Raw genomic sequence first — 20,338 nt, 5'->3', positions numbered from 1 at the left:
TGGATTTATAAGATCATGAACTTCTTGAGATCAATTTCTTTAGATATTTTTAAAAGTAGGAATGATTAGTCTTTACCTCTCTCTGATGATCAGAAAACCACATACGGTCCTGAGATGCAATATGGAAATCTACCAAGACTGCAAAGTTTCCACACTTGGGATAGTGTTTGGAGATATCAGAGAAATAAAAATAAATTGACAATTAAATTATACGTTGTCAACAAGCATAAATATTTACTTAATTAAATAAGAGAATCAATTACAGGATCAAAACATTAAACAGTAGACATTAAAAACATTAAAATTAATGGTAAAGCAGATAAAAAGAAACCAATGCGCAGACAGGGTGGAGGTAATTGATATATTACTTAGCCTTAGGCTTTAATTTAGTAAATTAACTGTAGTCCCTGCTTTTCATAGATTTTGTATATAATTGAAAATAACATAGGATATAATATTGGCAGATCTGCCCACTTAGCTGTCAAAAGGACCATAATATTTATTAAAAATCTAAACTCAAGTCATCATTGGTATAATGTGTCTTGAATAAACTTCAGCAATAAAATAAATAGCCTAATTAATGCCATATTTATTTATTGTTTTTATTTTAATTACACGGGGGCTACTCTAATGTTTTATATTTCATATTTAGTACTGTAGATCAGCTTAGATATTTGCAAATTCAAAAGGATGGGAGATAAATTCAAAAATATATAAACAAATACTGTACAAATACATTTTTGTTGTTTAAAAACCCCCGCCATTGTATGCTGTCCCAGAAATCTATCTCATTCTGTTGAAATGGATTGGGGTTGCCTTTTAATCAACTCATAAGATACAAGTGCTTCATTCACCTACGTGCATTTGGTACAGTATTCAAAGCAGAGATTTTAGATTGCACCGTGACAAAACTCAGCTATTCTACAGGTTTACTAAAGTAGTGTGAACATTCAATTTTAGTAAGGGCTGACAAGGCAGCTTGCTGGTAAATTTTAACTATCACTGAACACTAACAGAATGAAATTAGGACATTAAAATGTTGCAGGTTGGCATTCTGTGGTAGGCCCTTTATATTTATTGACTGTCAAAATGTGGCCTAAGTACAGTAATTCATATGAGCCCAACTAGCCACTTGAAAACTATTCTTTGTAATAGTCTGTGTGGTCAGTGCTGTCATTACTTTCCTGAGTCTCCAACAATGTAAGGCCACTTGATCTTCCTTGTCTCAGTTATGGCTGATGGCCTGATAGGTAACTCTGACCTCCCCTCCTATCAAACGCCACGGCCCAGATCAGATTCCATCAGAAGCGACAGCACTTATTTATTATAATTCATTCACATGAGTTAAGGCAACCTCAAGGTCCTACAGTAAATATCCAGGTACAACTTTAAATCAAGTGCTGTGTCAACTGTCTACATACAGTGAGCGGTTGAGTTACTCACTATGGAACAAATTCCCCATCTCCAGAGTTCCATAAGCACACAGATTTTGGTAGGTTGATTGTACTGGACGTTTTTATCCATGAGAGAGTATCCAAAGGGGGAAAAAGAAATCCATTTCCTTTCTGATTTCAAACTATGGGCCACTATTCTACTTATGAAGTTTAGGGCTAAGGTCAAGTTCTTGGCAAAAAGTTACATTTGAGTAACTTAATGTTGTTTGCTGTTGGAAGAATTTGAATTTTATTCTGATGGGTGAGTGAGATAATACTAGTTCAAAAGTTCACAGGAACTGTTAATTGTCAGGGATTGCTGTTATGGTACAAAATGACACAAGTGGGAAATCTCCTAAAAACAGGTGTCAAAACATAACTCAGTTGATTTCACAATAATAATGGAGGTAATTTGACTTTTTCTTTGCAACCTATGATTTCTCAGGAAAAATTATGTATGAGCTATCAATCCAGTTATGGAAAGAAAATATCAAATTTGGATGACAAACCGTGTGTGTGTGTGTGTGTGTGTGTGTGTGTGTGTATGTATGTATGTATATAGTATATATATAATTTATTGACCACACACATTTCTATGCTCTTTACTGTTTAAATACATCTAAGAAATATTATACTAATACACTATCATCATAAAAATAAAAGCCAAGTTGAATCATCTATTCCTGCAAAAGATGAGATTGCCAATCTTCCATTAATTTAGCATCTCAAACTGTTTTGCTCTAATATGTGTTTTATTCTTTTAAGACAGCAATAATCAGTCAGCAGTAAACAATATTTTTATCAACCTTATAATGAACTGTATTCAAAGCAACTTTTAGCTTAACTGCTTTATATTTTAATCCCTATGATTAAAAATAAAAACCTGCTAACAAAAACAAGGGAAATTATGTCACCTTCCAAATCAAATTTCTCAGTGGACTTCGAGAGTTGGATTTCAACTCCTACAGCAATCATGGTTTTTGGTCATGCTTGTTGGGATTTATAGGAATTGGATTTTAATGTGTTTAACTATGCTAAACTAAACTAAGCTGGGAAGACTACAACAATCTGGAATCTAAAATTCAGGATGGACTCGGGCTATTAAAATTACAAGTAATTGGCATCCTTTATGCTATGGATTTTTTTAAAATTTAATAAAATGATCTGATGGTGTAATGGACATCATTATATCTTAACAAATATAAAATGAAAAAGACAAATAGTAAGGCCATGAAGCTATGCATAATTCTGCCAAAGGCTATGAGAAACATAAAAAGTTCAGAATTTAACGACTTGTGCTCAGCCAAACTGAATTCTCCCACATAAATTAGATTAATGCAGATAGTATACTTATATTATGCCTCAGAACTGATACAATGCTAAACACTTGATTCACAAGAATATAGACAAAACGTAAGATGTCTAGTATTGTGAAATACTAGATTCCATATTCATAAGCACAGTGTATCTAAGAGATATCAGCTAAAAGTAATACTAAATCGGACTACATGCCTAAAAACTGTCCAGCAGTTAAAAAAATACATTTTTTCCAGGAGTTCAACGAGTTGTTTTCTAATAAGTATGTTTAAGCAGCTTTTCCTCTCTTTTTTCTCCATACAGGTAATCTTCACTTAGTGATTGTCTCATACAACAACCATTCAGTTACAATATTGATGAAAAAATACCCCCCCCCCCCTTTACAATCTTTGCAGTTCTTTAAGACAAAGGAAAGCTGAAATAAGATAATAAGCACAGTCATGGTTTTGGTCACCAATTGGTTTGCTTAATGGTCAAATTACTGGTCCCAAAAGATGAGGACTACCTGTATATTTTAAAAGATAATATACAGATGAAAGACCTATTTCTCTGTTATACATCTAATCAATATATGAACAAAAAGAGCGAACAACTACTGAATTATTTAATAACACTCCAGTATTACTTCTTACATGAATAAAGAATTGCTCAACTTTCACATAATATATATAGAATATCCATATCTAGCACAGGTAATCCTCTAATTGTAACAGCAATTCAGACTGGGATTGCTGTCTCTAAGCGATGCAATCATAAGTGCAACATCACATGACTGCATTGCTTAGCAACAGCAATCTAGGCAGTCCCCCCTGCCATCATAGCACCAAGTGAAAGTCATTTAGTGGGAAAAGGTGGGAATCCCTGGTAAGAATTGTAGGGAGTATTGGTGGGGGGATGGAAGACACCAGGAGAGCGCCAATGCAGGTCACACACAAATCATGAGAGGCCAGGGGAGGGTCTTGGAGAGTCTGTGTGTGGGCGGGAGGTTGCTGAGGGCAAGGGCTTCCCCTTTGAGTTTGCTTGTGGGAAGCCAGCAGGGTAGCCTGCAAATGACAATTGTGTGGCCATAGTTCCCTGCAATATTGAAACTGCAAGCTGAGCACCCGAGTGCCCAGATAACACTTATGATCACTTTGCCACAAGAATGCCATGATGGCCAATACCTCGAAGACCGATGGTATGTCCATGTTTTTCAGTGTTGCTGCAACTGAATGGCTACTGAACAAATGGACATAGAGTGAAAACTAACTGTCTGTCAAGCAAAGCACAGGCCTCCTCTCCAAAATACAAACTCCTCCCCCATGGAATAATGGTGTCATACACTTAGCAGTCCTGCAATATTTGAGTTAAAGTTCTCCTATCAGTCAACAGGGAATAAAAGCCAACAGAACTAGGCCATTATAAGGAAGGCGGTTGATTGTTCAGGTGATAGAATCATCTCAGAAGGAATAGGCACTTTAAGCAAATGAAGTATGTCAGAGAATTAAAAACCAATTGCTCACCTCTGTATTAATCCAATCCAAATTAATTTAATTCTACCTGATTAAAAACATTTTATTAATTTTAAGAATTTACACTAAATGGAACATGACTGTATATATGAAATTTATATAATTGTTTTTGGGGGGTTATGGCGCTTGTGATTGATTTTTGTATTTTGGTTATTTAATAAAAACAATTTTATTGTTTTTAATTAGGTGAGACGCCCAAAGTCACAAATATGAGATGGGCATCTATACAAATTGAATTAATTAAATAACTGTTGTTATTGAGTTGGGCTTGCAATCCTGGTAACCTTTGAAAAATTACCATATTGGTAAGATGGGCGGATGGACGGACGGACGGACTGTGAGCAGTTCCAATACTACGGTATACTAGCAGCATGAGCAAAAATAACTAGTAGAGTTACCATTGACAGAAAGAGAAAACTAAAAGTAGTTTACAACAAGTATGAGGGCATTTGGGACTCTATGAATGGGGCGAAGGAAACCCATTAAAATTAGAAATCAAAGCCAAATGAATTCAATTGCAAACCCATTCTATACTAATAGCAATGAAACTATAAGAAAATGACTTTGTGTGTTACACACACACACGTATGTGTCACCCACACACACATCCTTGACTTGACAAATATCTAAATATACATATATTCATATACATATATATAATCACTTGAGAACTAAAAAGTAAAAATTTAACAGCAATGAAAAGAACCATTAACTGAAGAAGAAAATATGCTTTAAATACTTCAAATATACTTCAAATGGAAAAAGTAATGAGAATACACAAAAAAGTACTTCAATGCCTTGACATGTATGTTGTTTAGTTTATAAAATAAAAAATATATACATTTTTAAAACATCCCCAAATCTTCTGCAAATATTTGCAACTGTGAACTGTTTTTTAATTAGTAAAAGCACTGGTCAGCCAATATTTTATTATATTGATTGCATTTGTTTACTGTAATATATTCTGTTTTTCCTATCATACATTATTGCTGTATTGCATTGACTGTGGGTATTGTTTCCACACACCATTTACAACTGGCTTGACTGAAGCAATTTATTGATTCATAACTAAATAAACAATCCATTGATTCTGCATTTTACCTTCCTTTTGCTCATTAAAGTTCTGTCCTCTCTCATCAATTTGGCACATGTGATGTTGGATCAGATCTGATCTTTATTTATTGATTTGTTGAATTTGTTTGCCACTTATCTTGCCTTGGGGCTACTTCAGGTGGCTTACAACAATAAAAAGGAAAAAACGAAGATAATGTAAACTCTCAGGTTTTTAGGTTCTTGCAGAAGGAATTACAAAGAAAGATTCTACCTGCTCTTATCAATACTGACCTAATTTCTTCAAATTATTTCTAAACTGGTAGAGCATATTGGCAAGACTCATGAATACTGGGGAGACTTTAAAGATGCAGAATAGCAAAAACAGATTTAGAAAAAGAAACACATTACTGGATTGGCCCAAACCAAGGAGGATTTAGTATGCTCCTTGGTCCCAGAATAGTGTAGGAGCTGGTGTGAGGAAGAGATGGAAAGATGGGGTAGATTTAGAAAGAGCTAAGTGTGAACTGTAACACATTTTCCTGCACTTGTCAAATATAATACACTAGGGTTTTTCTCAAGGCACATGCTAAAATGAAGCCTATTTTGAAATGATCACAGAATATTTAATTATATTAAAGGTTTCCGTATCAGTTGAGACGTTTTGCCATCAACTTTTCATGAATACTTTACCTGAGATCAAAAGAAGATGAGAGGTATTGGAGCCATCTCTTAATTCATTGGAAGAAAGCAGGCTTTTGATAAACACATCAAAGCATTCTATTCTTTCAGTGAATGTTTCCTATTAATATAGAAATCTAGAAATCTAATGTCACAATGACTCTCCTGTAAAGATGCATTCCTACCAATCATACAATATTACTAATATTCAACTGACTATTCTTAAATGGACTTAATTCTACACTATGCATGTAGCAAGGATCAATAACTATTCTATTTCATTATGAACCAAACTGACTTGAGCCAACAAGTTAGGTTAGGACAGAGATCGCATGGGCAACTACTTATGGCAATCTGTGCTGCGTGACAAACTGTGACCGCTTTTTTTTTAAAGCCAGCCAGATAAAACAGAAACGTGTCTTTTTATATGAAAGAAGTGAATCCATGTATTTAGGCCCAATAATTTGAGCATAGGAGTCCAGTCTAGAGTATTTGGGTAAGAATACAACGATGGCTCAGTGGCTAAAATGCTGAGCTTGTCGATCAAAAAGATCGGCAGTCTGCCAGTTTGAATCCCTTGCACCGCGTAATGGAATGAATTCCTGTTACTTGTCCCAGCTTCTGCCAACCTAGCAGTTCGAAATCATGTAAAAATGCAAGTAGAAAAATAGAAACTACCTTTGGTGGGAAGGTAACAGTGTTCCGTGCGTCTTTGGTGTTTAGTCATGCCGGCCACAAGACCACAGAGACGTCTTCGGATAGCACTGGCTCTTTGGCTTTGAAACAGAGATGAACACCGCTCCCTAGAGTCGGGAATGACTAGCAGATATGTACGAGTGGAATCTTTACCTTTTGTATTCTGTTGTATGATATATTATCATGGGAGTGTGTTATAAACTGCCAAGTCAGGAAGACAATTTGGAGAATGTCCACCTGGAACAGTAATGAACACCTTCAGGAGGAGAGACAGAAGCAATTGGTGATTTTATCTACTTGGACATTGGTTGAGAAAACAATATGGCCAAGACTGAAAGGTTAAAATTTCCACACTGATCTTGCCAGCCATTTCAAATTTCTGAAGGTGAAACAAAAATGAATCAGCATTTCCAGATCGGATCCCAATCAAAAGGGAACAGAAGAGTTAAAAGTAATCAGAAAGTTGGGGATGAAGTGACCACATGTTTCTCCATGTCAATCAAACTCATATCCTATTTGATTTTATGACAAGTTTTAAATGACTTTTAACTTCAGCAAAGCATTCAGTAAAGTCACTCATGAAACTCTAGCAGAGAAGATGACAAAATGTGGGCATGATTATGCTAACATAAGATGAATACGAAGCTAGGTGAATTGTATGCAATGAATATATATCAATAGCTCCATGTCAAGCTAGAAGAAGTGTCAAGTGGTGCACTGTTATAGGCACTCTGCTGTTTAATATATTTATAAATTACCTGTTAGGTTAGAAAATAAAATCATCAAATTTGTGGATGACACAAAAGTGGGAGTGGGGGGGAGAGAGATACCAAACAGAAGCTATATCAGGACAGGATTCAGGGCTCAAAGGAAGTAATTACTCCTTTTTATTCCACGTTAGTCAAACTGCAGCCAGAATATTGAATTGAGTGGTGCGGACTGTATTTTAGGAAGGACATTGACAGCTTGGAGAATATCCAGAGGCCAACAACCAAGATAAGAGGTTGGGAAAAAGAAAGATTGGAAGTGTTAGGTATATTTAGCAAGGCGAAGACATGATAGATCCGAAGGACTGCAGTGTAGAAGATGGGGCAGAATTGCTTAGCTGTTTCAGAAGGCAATTGTATACAAGTTATAAATGGGTTTAAATTACAAGGAAGCTGATGTTGGTAAGACACCAGGAAAAAGGGTCTGTTCAATAAGCTTTGAATAATTTCTCTTTCAGGTTCTACTCTATTCTCCCTTGCTCATTCAACATCATCTTAATATAAGATTAGTGATACTTTGCACCAGTACGCAGAGAAGGGAAATGAACTTTTATTTCACCACAAGTTCTGATCATTTTCCCCTCCCTTTTTCCTTCCCCCCTTTCTCTTGGGAGTGAAGAGTAGAGGAAGCAGAAAACCCTATTGGTGATATGAGCGTATTAACTAGGGGTGGGTATGTAATGTTACTGGGTGAATACAGTAATATTCACCTCCATCCACATTTCAATAGAGGCAAAATCTGCCCAACTAACTCAATATTTTATCTTTTGCACTGGTCAAAAGCAAGCTTATTTCTTTGAAATGTTCACTTTGCCTATTTCCTAAAGAAACCAACTTAATTGCTTTAATGAGGTAACTTTTGGAGAATCTCCCATTAAAAAAAAATAATATACTATATTCAGCTTTTCCTTCTAAGGTTCTGCTCTCACGATGCCAGGCCAAAAAATCCCACAAGAAGGGAATTCTGGTTGCCTTAGCAACCAGCTGTTTTACCTTCCTCAGTTTGGTTAGATATTAACAGAAAGAAAAACACAAGTTAAGGCTATGTGTAATGGTTTTTTTTTAAAAAAGCCAGTTAATTCCTAAAAACATGAGAACTGAAAAAAACTGTAGAAATCAATCTTGGAAGTCTTACTGCTCTTCATTATTATACAAGTAACTGAAAAAAATACTTTTCTAATAATTTTTATTAAGAAGGTTAAGTATTTCTTTATTTTTTTTAATGAGACATTTTAAACTTCATGACTGCAGAGCTAATTATATTACTAGACCACCAACAGGCAGCAAGGTTGCAGAACCGTTGCTTCCACACCGTGTCTCCTGGGGAAAAATCCACTTCTTGCTTTTCACACACTCATTCAAACTTATATACAATTATTTTTTTTCAATTCTCTGTTTGGTTCAGGGAGGGAATCCATTTCGTTGCCAAGGAACTGAAGAGGCTCTCATTCACATGCATCTGACTGGATGCCAAGCAGCGCAAATGGACTGCCACCTGCCATGACTGCCCAACCAGGCTGAGTGACTTTCGCTGGGATGCATACTTGGCTTTATATTCCAACTCAAAGAAATGCTTGGCCAACTGCATTGGCTCTTGCATAGAGTAGGAAAGTTCATGAAATATAGTCTAACCAATAGCTCAGCAGAAAAGCCATTGTGGGTACAACTGGACTTGTTTGCAATACAGATGGATGTGTGAATTTATAGCACTCCGGTGAGATATGGGTTCACATCTCTGATTATTATGAAACTCTCTGTGTGATCTTGGGAAAGCCCTTATCCGCTCTCCTTTCATAAAATCATAGGGCTGGAAAGGACCTTGAAGGTCTTTTAATCCAACCCTCTCCTCAAGACAGGAGCCTTATACCATCCCAGTCAAATGGCTCTCTAGTCTACTTTTGAAAACCTCCAGTGATGTAGCACCCACAACTCCAGGGAGCAAACTATACCAATGATTAATTGCTCTGTCAGAGCAATTCTACTTCCTTTTAGGTTGGATCTCTCTTTAACAAGCTTCCGCCCATTACGTCTTGTCACGTCCACTGAGGCCTTAGAAAATAAGAGAATTCCCTTGTCTTTATGACAGCCCTTCAAGTACTGGAAGACTAGTGTCCTCTAATATTTCTCTTCAATAGGCTAGACTTACTTATGGTAGGAAGGATGGAAGGTTAACCCTGAGCCAGTCAGAATCAAACTCCCAGCAGTGGGCAGAGTTACCCTGCAATACTACATTTTAACCGCTGCACCACAACTTTTATGCAAGATATCTTCTTGCTTTGCCTTGCTCCCACAGCTTTTTCCACACTGTTTTTCTAAAACAGCCGAAGAAAAAGACATAAATCTTATTATCATGTTGATAGAGTCAACTTTATTTTGTGTCAACAGGTCAATTTGATTAAAACATAGAAACCATGATTTTAAAGGCTTAAACGGTAATAACATTTTTAAAATGTTCCCATTAATACTTAGTTGCTAAATTCTGCTTTTACATTTAATAAATACATTAAATAGGATAATGTTGTGAATAAACCAAGGCATACATAATACATATTTTTATTAGCAAATTTGACACGTGATCGGTAAAAGATCTTGGGGAAAGGTATATTGCAGTGGTGGCTAACCTTTTTGGCACCGAGTGCCAACAAATGCGTGCCGGACCACCAAAACCCGGAAAAGAGCAGCTGGCCATGCACGCATGCGCACCGGACCAGCTGGTCTTCACACGTGTGCAACGGAACCCAGAAGTGCAGCTGACGACGGCACACGTGCCCACAGAGAGGGCTCTGTGTGCTGCCTCTGGCACATGTGCCATAGGCAGCACACGTGCCCACCGAGAGGGCTCTGTGTGCTGTTTCTGGCACATGTGCCATAGGTTCGCCTTCACAAATATATTGCATATACTTCCATTTCCCCGCTTAATTTCATATTTCCTGAAGGAGGAAAAGAGTTTTTCTTTCCAGCATGGCTTCAGAGTGTTCACAGCTATTGCCATGCTAGCCCTGGCAGTGTACATGATGTCATCATCAGCCTTGCTATAAATGAAGCATTAGAATTACACACCCTACATTGTTGCCCCATTGAGTTATGGTACCTCTTCCCTAATTTCAGTTATTCACTCTTCACAACAAAGCCAGCAATGTCTTCAAACTGTAAATTGCTGTGTTTCATAACCTAAGAATCATCTGACTATTTTAATTGTTGGGAGTATTCAGTCTCTCTGGTGCTGGCAGAGCACTTTTTCCTTCTTCTTCATGCCAAAAGCTGATGAAATGTAAAGCTTTCTCCAAGCATAACTAAGATACATCTGGCGATAGCATCTTAAACTGGAAATGCATTATACACCTGATGACTTCCTAGTCGCTGAGGTTCCCGGAGACCAAAAGGAACAGGAAGGTTGCCTGTGGCAAGTGAAAATAACACGCAGCAACCACAGAAAGAATCTTTTTCTCTTTGCCAACTGTTGGGTCGCTGTACTGAATCACTAAATTTGCTCTGTTGCTTGAGAAGCCTAATTATTTGTTCAAAATACAGCAAACAAATTAAAAGATTGTTTTTATTCAGATAGTTCTCGGCTTACAATCATTCATTTACTCATCATTCAAAGTTACAAGGGCACTGAAATAGTTACAACCGTTTTTCACACTTACAACCGTTGCAGCATCCTCATGGTCACATAATAAAAATTCAGATGACTGACTCATACTTATGACGGTTGCAGTGTCCCAGGATCCTCTTTTGCACTCTTCTGACAAGCAAAGTCAAAGGGGAAGCCAGTTTCACTTAATAATCCTGTTGCTAACTTAGCAATGGCACTGATTCACTTAACAACTGTGGCAAGAAAGGTCATAAAATGGGGCAAAAGTCGCTTAACAATGTTTGGGCTCAATTGTGGTCACAGGTCGAGGACTACCTATATATCAGGTAAAGTAATAAAAGAAAATCATTAAAGGAAGATGGAAGAAAAGCATTGCCTAAATCAGGAATGGTAAAAGACTGTCCAAATGACACAGCAAATATAGGTTATATGCAGGGGTGAAATTCAACAGGTTCTGTAGAACCGGTAGCAGAAATTTTGAGTAGTTCGGAGAACTGGCAAATACCACCTCTGGCTGGTCCCAGAGTGAGGTGGGAATGGAGATTTTGCAGTGTCCTTCCCCTGCCATACCCACCAAGCCACACCCACAGAACCGGTAGTAAAAAAAAAAATGAATTTCACCACTGGTTATAAGTAAACATACAATGGTGGATTTACCTAACACAAAACTGATATTTATTACAAGCATGCTGCAAGTTCCTATAACAATGTTCAGTATTACTTTGCAGGAATATGACCCCCATCATGCTATTAGGCACATAACTGACAGCTCAAGAAGCAAGCCCTAACAAATTTCTGTTACTTACTCCAGATTAGTGTGGAATGAACTGCAACCCAAATAATTAAATTAAAGCTTACATCATATGCTTATCTCATTTAAACTGCTAAACAAAACAACAATAATGGAGAGCCTGCTTCAACAGTTCGTATAATTGCAACATACAAACTTAGAAAGGCTCTTAAAACATACTTCATTAGGAAGCAGCTTGATTTTCACATCTAAATTAACAATATACTGCTTGAGAAAGGACCCAGATACCCTTCGGAAACTCCATTCCATCAAGCAAAAGACAAATAATCATGTCCAATCACCACATCCTTCTCTAAACCACCACTTCAAAAATCCATCTTTATGCTTCAGAAGAGTAGCTGGGGAATGAATAGTATTTCCTTTGTTCCGCTATCTACCAAACACTTTTCATATCCTGTCAATCTTCTTTACAACACAAAACAGGTCACCCACATTCAAATTCATAGTCAAAAGGAAAACTATCCATTTTACTTTAACCAAGTGTCATACATTCACTATAAACAATGAAATGCAAGACTATACATATATTTGTGTATAGTCTTGCATTTCAAACTCATATCTTAAGAGCTTTCATAATGCAAATGAGATTCAAATATTCTTAACTATAAACCAATTAGCCGATACCTGCCCAGGTATTTATTTATTTATAGGGGGGAAATGTCCAAACCAAATGTAATTTCTAATATTGGATTCCTCCCCCCCTTACCTGAGGGAGCCCCCTTGTGGAGTATTGTGAAGCCATTACCATGGTAACTCCACTGTGCTGTACAGTAGAATCCAGTAGGGCAGTACAGCACAACACTCTGTATCTTAAAAGAACAGCCCCCCACAAGGGGTGTCTTACCCCCACAGTATTTGTTTCCAGAGAGTAAGTCATCTGTGTATCAAGTTTGGTTGAAATTGCGCAAGGTGTTATAGAGTTATGCTGGAACACACACACACATTGTGTTGCATTTGTGCTGATAAATAAAGGGAGACTAGTATAGATCTATTTCAAGCTATTTAGCTCTCATCAGCTAGCCATACCCTTACTGGGATTTGAACCTGGGCTGTTTTTACATGTTAGGCAGTTGTATTAACCATTAAGCCACAAGCTCTCCTCCCTTATCAGCTGAGCCAAGGAAATAAATAAGTGTTATGTCAAAGCACCTGGTATGCCCAAATATGGGAGGGGGAACACAGTTCCACTCTGGAATTCACTGAGCTCCTGAGAGCGACCCATTCTTTCACAAATCTTTGTAAAAACAGTCTGCATGCTTAGGTACTTGATTTATACACCTGTGGCCATGGAAGTGATTGGAACACCTGATTCTGATTATTTGGATGGATGAGCGAATACTTTTGGCAATATAGTGTAGCTTGAAATAGATCTATACTAGTATCCCTTTATTTATTTATCAGCACAAATGCAACACAAATGTAACAATAGCAATAGCAGTTAGACTTATATACCGCTTCATAGGGCTTTCAGCCCTCTCTAAGCGGTTTACAGAGTCAGCATATTGCCCCCAACAACAATCCGGCTCCTCATTTTACCCACCTCGGAAGGATGGAAGGCTGAGTCAACCTTGAGCCGGTGAGATTTGAACAGCCTAACTGCTGTCAGCTGAAGTAGCCTGCAGTGCTGCATTTAACCACTGCGCCACCTCGGCTCTTCAACAAAGGCAACAGTAAAAAAAAAAATTGGGTTTCTGTTTGGATGGTCTCTTGTGACGAGCCGATAGACAGAGAATGGAAGCAGTAAGCTTCCTCCCATATTTGGGCATACCAGGGGTTGTGACACTAAATACATACCTATTTCCCTGGCTCAGCTGATAAAGGAGGAGAATCTTGTGGCTTAGTGATTAACACATCTGCCTAAGATGTAATACAGCACAGGTTCTAATAGTAAGGGTATGGCTAGCTGATGAGAGCTAAATAGCTTGAAATAGATCTATACTAGTCTCCCTTTATTTATTTATCAGCACAAACACAACACGTACGTACATACATACATACATACATACATACATACATACATATATTCTGGTGATTGTGATTTCCGATGCTCCCTGCCAGCTTCTCACAAGCAAAGTCAGTGGGGAAGCTGGCCCTTGGTCATTCTATTTCTGTTTAGGTAAGGAAATATCTCTGAAACAATGGCCCAACAGGTCATGGGTCGTCCAGTTCTGAAATAAAATTAAATAATTCATTTCACCAAAGTTTCTCAAGTTGTTGCTTTTGATGTGCATTATTGACTTAAGAACTGAGCCCAGCTACATGCAGCCTGAGAAAAATGGTCTAATCTACGTTCAGGCAATGTTAATATCGAATGGAATAGTAACAAGGGATACTCCTATTTCCCAAATTAGTGTGGAAAGAGTTAATGCCCTGAGGCATTTTTATGCACACAATATGGTAAATGCAGAAAGCCGGGAAGGAGGAGAAGTTTACTTTTCAACCATGCCACTAAGGGATTGTCCAACTGGAAGCAGCTTTTCAGAACTTGCCATGAATCCATTAAAAAAAGAAAAGAAAACTTCCCACTGGATTGAAAGGAGGGAGGAGAGCATCCTATTTGCCTTATTTCTTCTTAGTTTTCCCATTATTTTAAGATGTTACCTACCGCAGTAATCAACTCATTAAGTCATATGCGCACCATATTCCAAGCACAAAAACATCTGCAGATGTTAAATCCCTGTGCCAGAAAGTTTCAGCACATTAAAAGATGTGTTGATTACCAGGCATGAACTTGTAACATTATAGTATTTCAATTTATGGTTCTGATTCACATTCTCTTTTGCTGAAGTCTTAATCTTTTTCTTTTTTAGTTTATCATACCTGCAAGGTAGAACTCATAAAAATTTAAATTTGAGAAAGAATAGGAGATATAGCCATTTATTTAGCTTATAAAAATTGATGTCCTACTATTCAGTAATTTGGATGATATTCAGCTGTTTAAAATTGGATAGTGTACATTTAAAAAAATGAAACACAACAACAAAAAATAGAAGAGGACTATTGAATTGAAAAGGGACGCAGTGGCTCAGTGGCTAGGATGGTGAGCTTGTTGATCAGAAGGTCAGCAGTTCAGCGGTTCAAATCCCTAGTGCTGCATAACGGAGTGAGCTCCCGTTACTTGTCCCAGCTTTTGCCAACCTAGCAGTTCAAAAGCTCATAAAAATGCAAGTAGAAAAATAGGAACCACCTTTGGTGGGAAGGTAACAGCGTTCCATGCACCTTCAGCGTTTAGTCATGCCAGCCACATTACCACGGAGACATCTTCAGACAGCGTTGGCTCTTCGCCTTTGAAACGGAGATGAGCACCGCCCCCTAGAGTCAGGAATGACTAGCACATATGTGTGAGGGGAACCTTTACCTTATTGAATTGAAAGGATGGAAAGACTAAATCTACCAAGTGTCTCTTACTGGCAAAGTTGATTTTTTAAGGGAAGAAATTAAAATTCACAACAGAATAGGTTAATAGTATATTTTCTTGCTTGGGGCTAAGTATAAGCCCATTTGGTGAAAGGTGGGAGATTTCCATTTCTTCTTCGGGAAGTCCTCTTATATTCAAATAGTTTGTCCTGTCTTTCTGCCTTTGTATTACTGCTGATACCGTCTATTGTAGGGAGCTGAATTTACCTGGCATCTTCTCTCTTACAATGGAAGCATGAGGTAGGAATTTCTCTCAGTCTTTCTTGAGCATCAAGAAGAAAGAATGATGCAGATTCTATAGTCCTACCTTCTGGCCCTTATAATTTTGAGTTTGATGGCTAAGGAAAACAGGACCTCTCCCAAATCAGGAAAGTAAACCGAGAGTAAATTGTATTGTAATTCAACATTATCACTTGAGAAAATAAAACATAAAGTTTCCTTTTTAATTTTAGGTAGTCCCTTGCAAATCATAATAGCTGGGGGGTGTAACATTGCAATTGTTCCAAAGCACAAAGATTCAAACCGATAGAACTGTGATGGCGAACCAAGGGCATGCGTACCACAGGTGGCATGTGGAGCCATTTCTGAGGGCATGCAAGGTGTTGCCTTGTCAACTCCAGCGTGCATGCACATGCTGGCCAGCTGATTTTTGGCCATTTTCAGAGAAGCCCCCTGAAGCCTTTGGAGAATGAAAAACGGCCTAACGGGCAACCCCGAAGTCCATTCCTGAACTTCCAGTTTGCATGTTGGGCCATTTTGTGCCCCTCTAGGCTCCTAGAAAACCTCTGGAGCCTGGGAAGGGTGAAAAGTGGACCTACTGGGCCCACCAGAAGTCAGAAAACAGGCTGTTTCCGGCCTCAGAAGGGCCTCTGGGGGGGCGTTTTTGCCCTCCCCAAGCTCCAAGAAAGCTGTGCGTGCATGTGCAGGGCAGCAAGGGGTGGGGCACATGTGCATGCGCAAGGGGCATGGCGCAGGGGAGCATTAGAGGGGTGGGCACACGAGCAATAGCGCGCATATGCGTCCTTTTGGCACCTGAGGCAAAAAAGGTTCGCCATCACTGCGATAGAACATACAGAGTATTTTCTTACATCAGAATGCCCTCTGATATAAAGTCACTTTGTATAAAATGCAAAAGAACTGAGCATATACACAGCATGTAAATTATCTTAAACAAAAAATTAATCTGGAAGTCCAAACTTGGATCTGGGCCAAAGGGAGATGAAAAAAACCTAGTAGGATTCCAGGCTTTCATCCAGGACTTATTGCTGTTTTTTTCCTTAAAGTTCTGCATTGTGTCTTTAAAAAAAAACAAAAAAAAAAATCCCAACAATCTTCATCCTCGTCCTTCTCCTCTCCAAAACTCCCAACAATTTACCTGAATATGGGATGTTGGGGAAAAAAATCTTATAAGGGATTTAGCAGTTATGAGAATATCTTATTTAAGAGTTTTATGTTTCTCTAGGTTTCTAGCTGATACTTTAGAGTCTGTACAGCTGAGTTAGATATTTATGTGGGCTTGTATGTGGGCTTCACATCCAGGCACCATTGTCAATATTTCCATCTTGTTAAGACTAGACTTCAGTTTATGCCACCATCTAATTCATTGTTGTACCTCTGTCACCTAAACTGATTTTACATGTTTTATTTACCTATTTATTTATTAGATTTCCACTTCTCTTTTCATTCAGGTTGCTCAAGGCAACATGCAAAGCACTTTCTCCTCCATTTTCCCTGACAACCCTTATAAAATAGACAAGAAAGTATCGCCCAAAATCGCCAGTGAATTTCCAAGGCTGAGGTTGGACTTGAACCTGGGTCTCTATGGTACCTGACCAACATCTTAACACCATCATTGCTGTCTGTCATGTTTTTCAGGCCAACATTAGACAACATATCGAAACAAGAGTTCATGAAACAGAATTGAGTCTTCAAATACCATCTACTCTCTAACAAACTTGCATACAGATACTAATGGGAGATCAAGTTAGTTTATGATAGTCAAAAATCACTGCAGGGCAGTATCCTGTGAGTCTTATCCTGGAGATCCAATTCAGTAGTATGGTGTGGTCCATACCTTATAAAGAATTCTGTGAATTTAAAGGCTCCATTCTTTTGTATACTTTTGACTTAAGGTTTTTAATTAAATGATCGATTCATTTCAATTACAGAAATAAGCTCAAGCCACACTAAAGTAAATTTAGATAGTAAGTTTAATTAAAGAATGTCTGCAATTTCATGTTATAGGCCATAATCAATAGAGGAGAAATTAGAAGCTAGTGAATATTAATAAAGCACTTCAAATTCAAAATCACCTCTGTTATGACAACTAGCATTTATTTACTTCACCAAAATATTTTGTATCTGGATGCAATCCCAAATTCATATTTATAATATCAGATTCCAAGGGCATGCACATTTATGAATTGCAGCATATTTCTTTCAAATGCACAAGAACAGCAAACACCTCCACAATCACAAACATATAGTTATAAAGAGAGGTACTTTGTTCAGGAACAACTACATGCAAAAAATTAGAGAATTCTTATTATCTTTGACTAAGAATACAAAACAGACTCTTGAGACCCAATGTCTACAGGGTCAATTAGGGATTGCCAATCTGCTAAAAAAAAAATAGAATTTCTTAACATCCCAAACTCACATAGTATTTCTACCGTCTCTCCACAAGGCCATTTATCAAATTTTCTTCCAAAAAAGAAAGAGGCCCTTTTCTTTTAAATAAATGGGTGGGTGCATGGATCTGGGGCAAATTTATGAGGCCTGGCATCTGCACACATTCTGCTCTGACCCCTGCTGTAAATCACACAGCTGAATGGAGTAGTGATTAGATACCTAAGCACACAGAGGAAGTGATGCAATTGATGTATCTAGATGCTCCTCATAATTGATGCAACACTCACATATTTCATCTTAACCAAAAAGCACAGCCTGCTACAGTGTTTCCCAACCTTAGCCACATTAAGATGTGTGGACTTCAATTCCCAGAATACTCCAGCATCCAATGCTCATTGGCCATACATCTTAAAATGGCTAAAGTTGCAAAGCATTGGTGTACTAGATAAGAAATATCTATATAAAAAAGCTTCACAGTACATACTATGATACAAAAAGGTAGAATATTGGAATAGCAGTGAACCTGCTACAGTTCCAAGCTTTTTATACCGTAAACTTCCAAAAATGCCACTAATTTCCTCTGTTTCTGTTCCATTAACTGTTCTCAAAATTCACATTTTCAATTTAAAGTAATATGACTGACCAGAAGCTACTATTTCTAAACATACTGTCAACACAAGTTTAAGGAAATTCATTTCCAAACTTGCCCTTACATGTTTAATACTTCAAAGCCTTATTTTTAATTTCCACTGGATTGTGTTACTAGGTGGAAAATATTTCCCACAGTTAATGATTATAACATTAAGCAGCTGTGGTAATGGGCAGTAATTAGGAAGACTAAGGCCCATAAAGATCTGAGAAATATTACAGTACATTTATTGAAATGATTATTATTTTCAATTGAAAACAAACAAACAAACAAACAATGCCTTCTTTCACCTTCCACGAGCTAAACTCTTCAAGAAAAATCAGAAAATTTTCTTTTTGACATAAATACACCCACCCAAAGCTAGAACAATGAAACATGAAAAATCATGGAACAGAAAGCTTCTTTCAGTTCAAAACACAAAGGGCTCCGAAGAACATTTCTCCTAAGTCTTATGTTTAAACACTTCCATCTTCAGGTGTTATATAGTCCCTGGTCTTCAACTAAACAGAAACTATGCAGATCTTTCCTGAGGTGTCCCATCTTATAATAAATGAAATAGGTTGAATCCAGACATATAGAAGTTGATTGAGCAATGAGGTTTTCCAGATATCTACCTTCTCTCTCTAGTCCACCAGCCCACCGCTATTACTTCCCCCAAAGCTGCTGCTCAGGATCAAGTTATTCACTGGAATTTGAAGTTATTTTCTGTAAACCTTTCCAGCCAGAACCAATTTATTCTTTTTTTGGAATGTTCCCCACTCTGCACCCTAAAAATCACAGAGAAAATATGAGTTAAAAATTCATTGTAAATGACATACATTTTTGTCCTGATTTTGCCTTTTGTTTAAAGAAATCTCCGCCTTAAGCCTAGTGGAAGTTTCAGATACGCTTTAAGCCTTTATTTTGCTCCAAAACATCACCCAGAGTTGGCATTTTGCCACTGAATGTTAGCTGCATGATTCTGGGGGAGGCTGGGGATTATATACATGTGAGAGGGCTGCATATATTCTTGTCAATTCTTGTTTTAGTGACTGGGGAAATCAGAAGTTCACTAAGGCTGCCCTATCCAAGAGGAAATGCCTTCCCACAGCCCAGAGCACCTCTTAATTAAAGTCTATCACGGCTGTATTAGTTTAGCTGATTGGATATGTTGCAAGAAGGTTCATGCATTGATAATAACAAAGATAACAATCAGGCAAAAGTGGTAATGGCAAATTCACTGCAATGGGCAGGTTACATCATTTAGTGTTTGTATTCTCCATGAACAGCTGAGAAGCTTTGCATGTTGTAAAGCAATTTTCTCCAACCCTTTCACAATCTAGGGCAGGCCTGTCAAACTCCTGGCCTGCGGGCTAGATGTGTCACGCGCTGGCCACGCTCACGCCCAGTTTAGTGAAGGGGATACATCATGTGACGCCACCATGATAACGTGAGTTTGACACCCCTGATCTAGGGAGTTGATTTAAATTCAGGATTTCTAGGAGCTGCCACATCAGTTGGAAAATTCTGAGAACTGAAGTCCAAACATCTGGAAGTCTCCCAGTCTAGGAAAGGTAAGGAAACAATTAGAGAAGTCCCAAAGGTGCTTTTTCAAGAGGCAACTGGACTTTCTGGTTTTTCTTTGAAGACGTTTCACTTCTCATCCAGGAAGCTTCTTCAGCTCTTCTTTTTCTATGTATCTCTTTTTTAACGCAACCAGTTTCCTTAAGAAATTTAAGCACTCTTCTTTCTCACAGAGAAATATGTTTATTACAAAAGAACCTTTTAAATAATGCAATAT

At 37.8% G+C, this 20,338-nt stretch overlaps 1 protein-coding gene across 2 annotated transcripts in view; it reads right to left on the bottom strand.

Annotated features, from left to right (window-relative positions):
- SLX4IP (SLX4 interacting protein) overlaps positions 1-20,338 on the bottom strand; it is an 89,058-nt gene that overhangs the window by 36,863 nt on the left and 31,857 nt on the right. For both annotated transcript variants that reach the window (XM_032214733.1, XM_032214734.1), the window contains exon 4: positions 77-154. In XM_032214733.1, the coding sequence (XP_032070624.1) occupies positions 77-154 (78 nt within the window). The remainder of the gene's footprint in view (positions 1-76; positions 155-20,338) is intronic.

The sequence above is a fragment of the Thamnophis elegans genome, chromosome 3 (assembly GCF_009769535.1).
Source record: "Thamnophis elegans isolate rThaEle1 chromosome 3, rThaEle1.pri, whole genome shotgun sequence".
Taxonomy (NCBI): Eukaryota; Metazoa; Chordata; class Lepidosauria; order Squamata; family Colubridae; genus Thamnophis; species Thamnophis elegans.
The sequence above is the reverse complement of the archived record's forward strand: the minus strand, read 5'-3'. Positions and strand labels throughout refer to the sequence as shown.